Below are 8423 nucleotides of genomic sequence, written 5' to 3'. Positions count from 1 at the left end.
TCCAAGCCTTTTCCTCCTATCTGTGTTACATGTGAAAGGAGTGCTTCTGGGTCCACTCCTAGGCACCCAAGAGATTATAGAGAAGGACCTGGAAATCCTAAAAATATTACCATAAGACCCTTGAAGATTGTGATGCATGTGAACAAACTTAGCTCCAAGGCTGAGCTGAGGTGGCCCTAGTGTGGCACAGCAATGTGTGGGTGTGAGAGCAGGGGCTCAGGGAAACTCTGACAGCTAATGTAGTCTCTGTCACCCTAGGCCAAGGCTTACAGAAGGATTCCTCTTTGGAATATTTCCTGGATGAAGGTACCACATCTACGACTTTCACTGATGTGTGTATTTGCTTATTTTTTTTCTCTTCACTGGACACCAGACCAGATCAGGTGCACCAAGCTCATATCCCTTCCTATTTTTGTTTATTGAACTTATTGTGGGCCAGGCATTGCTCCAAGTTTTTTTTTTCTTAAATTAGCTCATTTTGTATTTCAAGTAATTCTACATTATAAGGATTGCTGCTTGCACTTGGATATGAGACAATGGAGTCTCAGGGAACATATAAAGAAGCTTTCCTAAAGGGTAGGAGTTGCCTGGTTGCAAATTACTCTTATTTAGTAGAGTCCTGTATGTGGCCAGGAAGGGGGGAGTAGGCAGTTGGAGCAAAGGGCAAGTTGATGAACAGGGCTTAGACAACATTCTTCTTGTTCTCTAAAGGCTGGCCCTTCCGACTTCTGGGCTCTGAGGTTTCTAGGGTAGGAAAGAAGGACAGTGGAGGGGTGGAAGAGAAGAGTAAGAGCTGGAGGCTGGAGAACACATTTCCTTACTGGCAGTACAGGGTGCTCTCGAACTCTCCAGTGTCCATTGGGGAGAACTTCACTTTGAGCTTCTGAGTCTTCCCTACAGGCACTATGCCCGAGGAGGGCTCCACTGAGAAGGGTGATGGAGAGCCTTCTGTCCAGTGGTCCAAGGCACTGTCCAGGGTGCTGCCTGTGCCCTGGCTAAGCTGATCTTTTACACTGGAACCTGAGGGAGGATGGAGAGAAGGTGACATTCTGCAGTGGTAATGGGAGGTAGCCCACTCACAAGTCCTTAGGGACCTGCTATGATATCTGTGGACCCATCTCTTATAACAGGTATATTGAATCCTGAAGACAAGTAGACTCGTATTTCACATGTGACTTGTGAAAACCATAGCTATTAATTTTATGATGTTTTCAGATGTATTTCCTTTTGCCTCAGAGAGGGTAGGTCAAGAAAGGGTTTGTGGATCTTCTGTACCAGGGTAATGGGCTATGAACAGAATTTGTGGAGAACCATTGATCTAACACAGGGATTTACAAAGTGGGAGTCCATGGATAAGGGTCCATTTGAACAGTCTGTTATTTCAATCTCACAGTTGAAATAACAATGAACACTTTATTTACCTACCAGGTGCTGGGCCCTTTGCTAGAGCTTTGTGTGTATAAGCTATACACTTTGGCATAGGCATATATATTTTTTTCTGGGAAAAATAGTTTTCACTGTTTTTTTTTAAAGATTTTTTTTTATGTGTATGAGTTTTTTCCCCACATGTATGTATGTGCACCACATCCATTTCTGGTGCCACAGGGATCAGAAGATGGTGTCAGATTTCCTGGAACTGGAGTAACAGTTATAAGTCACCATGTTGGTGCTGGGAACTGAGCCTGAGTCCCCGGTGAGAAACAGCCAGTGTTCTTAACTGCCAGGGCATCTCTCCAGCCCCGTGCCAGTTCTTAAGTGGTCTGCAATCTTCCAGGTTGGGAACCAGAAGACAAGATTACTAGTAGTAAGTGACAGGAGCCATCACTTGGGTGAGGCTATAGAAGGAGTGGGCAAGGAATCTGGGAGGGGAAGAGGTCAAGTTATTCATCCTTAGGCCCATATAGCTTTGTAAACCCCACAGAGCCCGTGCCCTGCCATTCCTTAGCTACTCAGGAGGCCCTGTGAACAGTGCTGGCCTTCTTTGAATGAGTGACGAGGGTCAGGCCCTGGGCTTCATTTAGCATTGAGTTTACCTTGATTTTCTGGCATGGCAAAACTGACTGCCCTGGAGGTGTCTTCCAAGGTCCAGTTGAATTCTAATAGCACGTGTCCTGTGTTAATGAGGTCAAACCTGTGGGTGGATCAGGGGAAGATTTCAGAATGTGCTGTCCATACTTTTGCCCCACCTGAGAGCCAGCTGTACTGTTTCTCAAAGGCCAGTCACTTCATTCCTTAAGTGTCTTAAAAAAATCTCTGAATTATATTCTTTTGTGCACATACATAAATATGACACATTTTCTTTATTCATTCAACAGTGGACACCCAGGCTTACCCTTTCTCTTGGCTGCTATGGAGAGTCCACATGGGAGTGAAAAATCTCCTTGGCATGTGGATTGTACTTCCTTTGGATGTATACCCAGAAGTGAGCTAGATGGGTAACATAGTAGGTCTATTTTTAGTTTCATTTTGAGGAACCTATTTTCTGTTCTTTTTAAGTCTGCTCTTTTCAGCAAAGTGGATGGGCCTAGAAGACATCACACTGAACAAAACAGACATAGAAAGGCACACAGCCGTGCATTCTTTCTCATACGTGGAAGTTCATACATTTAATCTCAAAGTATAAGAGTGTAGCATAATGATTATTGAAAGCTGGGACAGGTCAGAGGGAAGGCATGGATAGAGAGAGGTTGAAAAATAGGTATCAAAATGCATGCAGTGGGAGCCATAAGTCAGTGTGCTGTGGTTTATAAAAGCCTACCATATATTTTATGAGGAACTAGAGGAGTGTGAAGGTTCTGCCTCCAGATAAATGTTAAGGGATGGAAATGCTAATCATTTTGATCCAATCATTACATATTACATACTTGTATTGAGATAGCACAAGCTACCCTGAAAATATGTACCATTATTACAATTAGCCAAAAAACAAATATAATAAAAGGATTAAAAACAAATGCAGCTAGATGTAGTGCACACCTTTAATCCCAGCACTTGAGAGGCAGATGCAGGTTGGTCTCTGTGAGTTTGAGGCTAACCTGGTCTACATAGTGAGTCCCAGGCCATGCAGGGATGCTTAGTGAAACCCTGTCACAAAAATATATTTTGAAATTGAGTCTTGTTATTATGTAGGCTATTGTGGAATGGAGCTCAAGATTTTCTGATCTCAGCCTCCTACAGAATGTATTTTCAGCCATGTCTGGCTGAAAATCTTTTTACAAAACAATTTTAAAGAAATTTCATCAGATCTCACACACTTAATGCACTTTCTTTTTAAAAGATGCAAACCATGTATGTAAAGATATAGTTTTATAAAAATGCAACTGTTTAGCCCTTAATGACAGTTCTCCTAGTAGTCCAAAGGCTTTCAGTGACTCACTCAAACACTCGGGTCTGGTAAACCAGTGTCTCCTTAAAGAACACATCACTTGTATTGCACTGATAGGAAGCGAAGTCCACGCTGGCACTGATCTGGATCTGCAGCTCTCGGTAATTTTCTTCTAGTATTGAATGGGCTGGCTCAGGGTCTGTCTCTATCACCTGGAACAAAGGCAGCCTTGTCTTCAGCAGTACAAAGCCAGGAGCCCACAGGAACACTAGGGACAGCACACTATTTTAATCTACCATGAAAATGAGCATCACCCCACAGGTGCAGTCCCGGGAGACATGACTGGCAAACCTCCAATAGCTCAGAATGACTGAGCAGACTGGGACAACTCGGGCATGAGTTTGGATCAGATGGACTCCAAAGAGGATAGAGGAACTGGGTGTGGTAATGCATGCCTTTAATCCCAGCACCCAGGAGGCAGAGGGAGGTGGATCTTTGTGAGCTTGAGTCCAGTCTGGTTTACTCACCAAGCTCTGGGATAGCCAGGGCTGTGTAGAGAGACCTTGTCTCAGAAACAAAAATAAGAACAAAAGCAAAAGATAGAGAAAAGAGAACCACAAAGAAAACAACAGGTATTAATTAAACAGAAAACAAATTGCAAATGGAGAGGGCCAACAGAATTGTTTAGTTGTGAAAAGATTTTAAAACTTACGACGAGATGGATTAAGAAAAGTGCAAACAACAAGAGTCATTAGTTAAAGGGGTGCATCATCAGCAGCCCTATAGATCTAAAAATATATAGATGATTTTTTTGAAAATATACATAAAACTTTGGAGGGAAAAATAACTTAATAAACTTCATTAAAAACAAACTTTAAAAACATTAAAAATAATTGAATAGTAAAATATCTTAAAAGAAATTAAACAAAAAATGTTAAAGAAAACAATGGAAAAACTTTATTACTACTAAAGGACTGAATAGTTACAAGTCTTAGAGAAGACCTAGAAAATATAAAAACACCTTGTTAATAGGAAAGACAAGCTAATATTACAAAATTTCAATTACAATTTTCCATTACAGATTTTCATAATACTTGACAAATAGATTCAGAAATTATACATTATAAAAAAAGAATTAAGGTGTGAAACAAGCTTGTTCCCTAACTTGAATTAATAAAAAAAAGAATTAAGAATGACCAAAACATTTAGGACAAAACAATACAGAGCAGGTACTTCCTTTCAGACATCAAGGTTGATTATGAAACTAGAAATCAAGATAATGTAAAACGGGCAAACTGACAACAGAATGGAATAGAGAAAGAAATTACCTAGGCACATATAAACTGAGCTGTGACACAGAGTCCCATCAGATCATTAGGGAGCGGAAGGGCTGAACCAAACTTGGCAAGGCGGTTATCTCAATGAAACACATGACACTAGAGCCTTGTTTCACAGCAGACAGCATTTCCACATGCACGAGAGGCTTAAGTACCAAAAACAAAGCTCAGACTTAAAAATATGTAGAGAGATGAATATAATTAGGAGGAGGTTAGGGCTTTAAAAGCAAGATACAAAAGTAATAAATGTAACAAAAAGAAACTGATAACTTTGACCACTTTAAAATTAAGGATGTATTCCATACTGGAGAGATGGCTTATTGGTTAAAAGCACTGGCTGCTCTTCCAGAGGACCCAGGTTCGATTCCCAACACCTACGTGGCAGTTCACCATCTTTAACTCCAGCTCTAGTTGATCTGATAGCCTGTTCTGGCCTCTGTGGGCACTGCAGGCACATGGTGTATATACATATGTGTTGGCAAAACACACATAACTATAAACTAAAACTAAAAAAAATCTTTAAAAGCTTAAGAATAGTTTTTGTTTATCAAAATATAAAGGGGCTGGAGAGATGGCTTAGTGGTTAAGAGCGAATGCTGCTCTTGCAGAGGTCCTGAGTTTGCTTCCTAGTACCCATGGTGGGTGGCTCACAACTGCCTGTAACTCTAGGTCAATGGGATCTAATGCCCTCTACAGACCACTGAGGGCACTTGCACTCATATGTACATACCCTGATGCCCACATGCACACACAGAATGAAAATGAAGACAGATCTTTAAAAACATAAAGTAAAAAGTTAAGTTTTTGAGAATATGTGTGGACACATAACACAAATGGAAGTTTTGAAGGTACAATAACTTAAAGGATAAACATCGTAACCAAAAAGTGGGCAAAGGTGCAAAAAGCATTTCAGAGGTAGCCTGCATGGTCAATAATCATATGAAGAGCTATCCAACCTCATTAGTGGTTAGGGAAAGATAATCAAGGTTCGTAATTAGATGATTTCCCGCTTGTCCAAATGATAAGAGCCAAAATGCTTTGCCTTACAGTCACAAGGCTGTGGGGTTCACCTCCAGTATCCCGCAAACAAACAAACCTCCCCGTTGTCTGACAAAGTCAAATGTTGGAAAGGAGGCTAACAAAGCTCCTTTGCTGTAAGAGTAGAAACTGGTCTAGCAAGTTTGGAAAACACCTGGGCATCAGCTTGGAAAGACTGAGCATTCACACATCTCCTGCCTTAGTGACTCCATGCGTAGAACACGGATGTAGAACACGCAAACATTGATGCCAAAGTGCACAGAAATGCTACCCATAAGAGAAAACCTGAACTAACTTTCAGAGAAAGAGACAAAAGGCTGGAATGTATACAACACTGAAGTGGATACATCACAGCCCCAAGTAACTATGACTACATAAAATAACCCTTAAAAAACAGAGTTAAAAACCTCAGCTACACTTCAGTTGTTTTAGAATGTGCAGGTCAACAAACCATCCGTTGAGGTTTGGACAGTGATTCCCTCAAGGAGAGAGACAAAGTGATGGAATGGCCAGAGCCACACAGGTATTCAGGGCCTCATTCCCTTGTTGGCCATGTGTTAATTTATTATACAATTCAAAGGAAAATGGCAAGGAATAAATGCAAGGGGCAAATGTGGGCCAAAGATGAGATCCCATCATGAAATGATCGTTCTAACTATTCTAAGTCCAGACACCTCATGGAAACAGGAAACAATGACTGGCAGTGACATTTTTGAAGAAAAAGGTAAAAAGACTGAAGCTAAACTGTCAACTAAGGCAGCGCATGGGTATGGAAATTCAGTTTGCCATTTTTGAAACTAAAGTCAGGTGCAGACCTTTTCTATTGTCCATAATGGGTCACTGAAATTGAGAGCAGTAGGCATCCGAGCATGGTGGGCTGGGTTAGATCTGTGCTTCATGTCCCCTGAATACTCACTTTTCGTTTTGTAGTCAAGTTCCCAGGTGTATTTCGGGGAGCATCCACCCACTTGACTGTGCGCATGCGGTCATCCCAGTCAGGGACCTGGTCTGTAGGGAGCTGAAACATGATCTTGGACAGCGAGCACTTGACAGTTATTTTCTTCAGGCTGATGGGCACATCTGACTTTAAGGTTACCACCACATCCTTGGAACAGCCAGGGTGGAGATGGCCTACCTAGGGAAAAGTCTGGTATTAGTATTTTGGGGAATTCAGTCTTAAGTTTCTTTGATGCCTGGTGGTGATTGGAAATGTATCATCCAGGCCTATATAGGTAGATTGACTTAAGTACATACAAGATTCTTTAAAATGTCATCACAAAGTGAGGCACAATGGCTCATGCTATGAATCCCAGCACTTGGGGGAGGGAGGGTGAGTCAGGTTTGCCATGAGGCCGGCTTGCACTATGTAATATGTTTTAGTTTAAGTCTGGGATACAGAGCAAGACTGTCCCTCAAAACAAACAAGCACACATATACTAAGAATAATATTAGTAGTTACCCATCTTTACTTGCCTAAAGCACTATTCTAAACTCTCGAGCAATTTTACCAATCCCCAGGATACCGTCTGAGAGGCACAGAGCTAATCACTTCACCTTCACAGATAACAAAACTTGTAAATTACCTAGGATCTTCGACACTAGCAATCCGGGCTTATACTCAAGCCACATGACTCCAAATGCCGCCCACACCACCCTATACTCATTATGATTCGTACAAATAGGTGGCTCGGCACAGTATATTAGTTTCTAGAAAGCTATCTAATGACCCTTGGCCTCCCCAAGATCTCTCCAGGGTACCTGCAGGACAAAATAATACTGAGATGCCTCTTGATTCTTTCACTCTCCTTTTCTCACGAGTGTACACGGAACTTACTAGAAGTTAAAGATGACGATGCTTAGTCAGACTGAAGGGGAAAGAGCAGATAGCAGAATCCAGGTGACTCTTAGTAAGTCAGATATTAAAGAAATCTGTTAAGACGTAAGATGGTTGGGTATGGTGGTGCACAATCCTAACGCAAACATGCAGGAGCCTGAGATAGGGGGGAAGAAGTTCAAGCCTAGAGTGGGCTACACTACCCAGAAGACCCTATCTTAACAAGAATGATGGGAGGAGTCTACCCTTATCACATTCATGTTTGAAAATATAGTTTTTGAAAATAAAATGTGGTACTTGAATTAAAACATAGTTGATTGATTGTACTTTAAAACAAGTATGTTTAAAAATATTCTTAATTTTGGGGGCTGGAGAGATGGCTCAATGGTTAAGAGCACTGGTTATTTGATGGGGAATGTTCTTCTGTATATGTGTTTCTCTTATTGGTTAATGAATAAAATGCTGATTGGCTGATTGGCCAGGCAAGGAAGAGATTTAGCTGGGCAGAATAAGGATATAAGCAGGGACAAACAGGAAATTGCTCTCTTCTCTGCAGAGACACTGAACAGTCATCATGTAGCAGGCAAAGGAGTTTCAGGTCCGTCATTCCCCAGTAAGACATGGAAATACATGGATTAATAGAAAATGGACTAATAATTAAGAGCTAGCCAATAAGAAACCATAGCCAACGGCCAACAGTTTCATAATTAACATAGCATCCGCACGTTTCTTTGGGGCAGAGAAGGGAGGCGGGACCTGCCGGACCAGAAACATTCATGCTACAGTTGTTTTTCTATAAGAGGACCCAGGTTTGTTCTAAACGCATCTGGCAGCTTACAACTGTCTGTAACTCCACTTCCAGGGGGGTCTGATGTCTCTTTCTAGTCTC

General features: G+C 41.5%; 1 protein-coding gene across 2 annotated transcripts in view; it reads right to left on the bottom strand.

Annotated features, from left to right (window-relative positions):
* Positions 1 to 8423, bottom strand: part of Hydin (HYDIN axonemal central pair apparatus protein) — a 323803-nt gene that overhangs the window by 28950 nt on the left and 286430 nt on the right. For both annotated transcript variants that reach the window (XM_035442673.1, XM_027405997.1), the window contains 4 exons: positions 6617 to 6835; positions 3377 to 3537; positions 2034 to 2131; positions 822 to 1020 (listed from right to left, as the gene is read on the bottom strand). In XM_035442673.1, coding sequence (XP_035298564.1) covers positions 822 to 1020; positions 2034 to 2131; positions 3377 to 3537; positions 6617 to 6835 — 677 coding nt within the window. The remainder of the gene's footprint in view (positions 1 to 821; positions 1021 to 2033; positions 2132 to 3376; positions 3538 to 6616; positions 6836 to 8423) is intronic.

This window comes from Cricetulus griseus, chromosome 3 (assembly GCF_003668045.3).
Source record: "Cricetulus griseus strain 17A/GY chromosome 3, alternate assembly CriGri-PICRH-1.0, whole genome shotgun sequence".
NCBI classification, from domain to species: domain Eukaryota; kingdom Metazoa; phylum Chordata; class Mammalia; order Rodentia; family Cricetidae; genus Cricetulus; species Cricetulus griseus.
The sequence above is the reverse complement of the archived record's forward strand: the minus strand, read 5'-3'. Positions and strand labels throughout refer to the sequence as shown.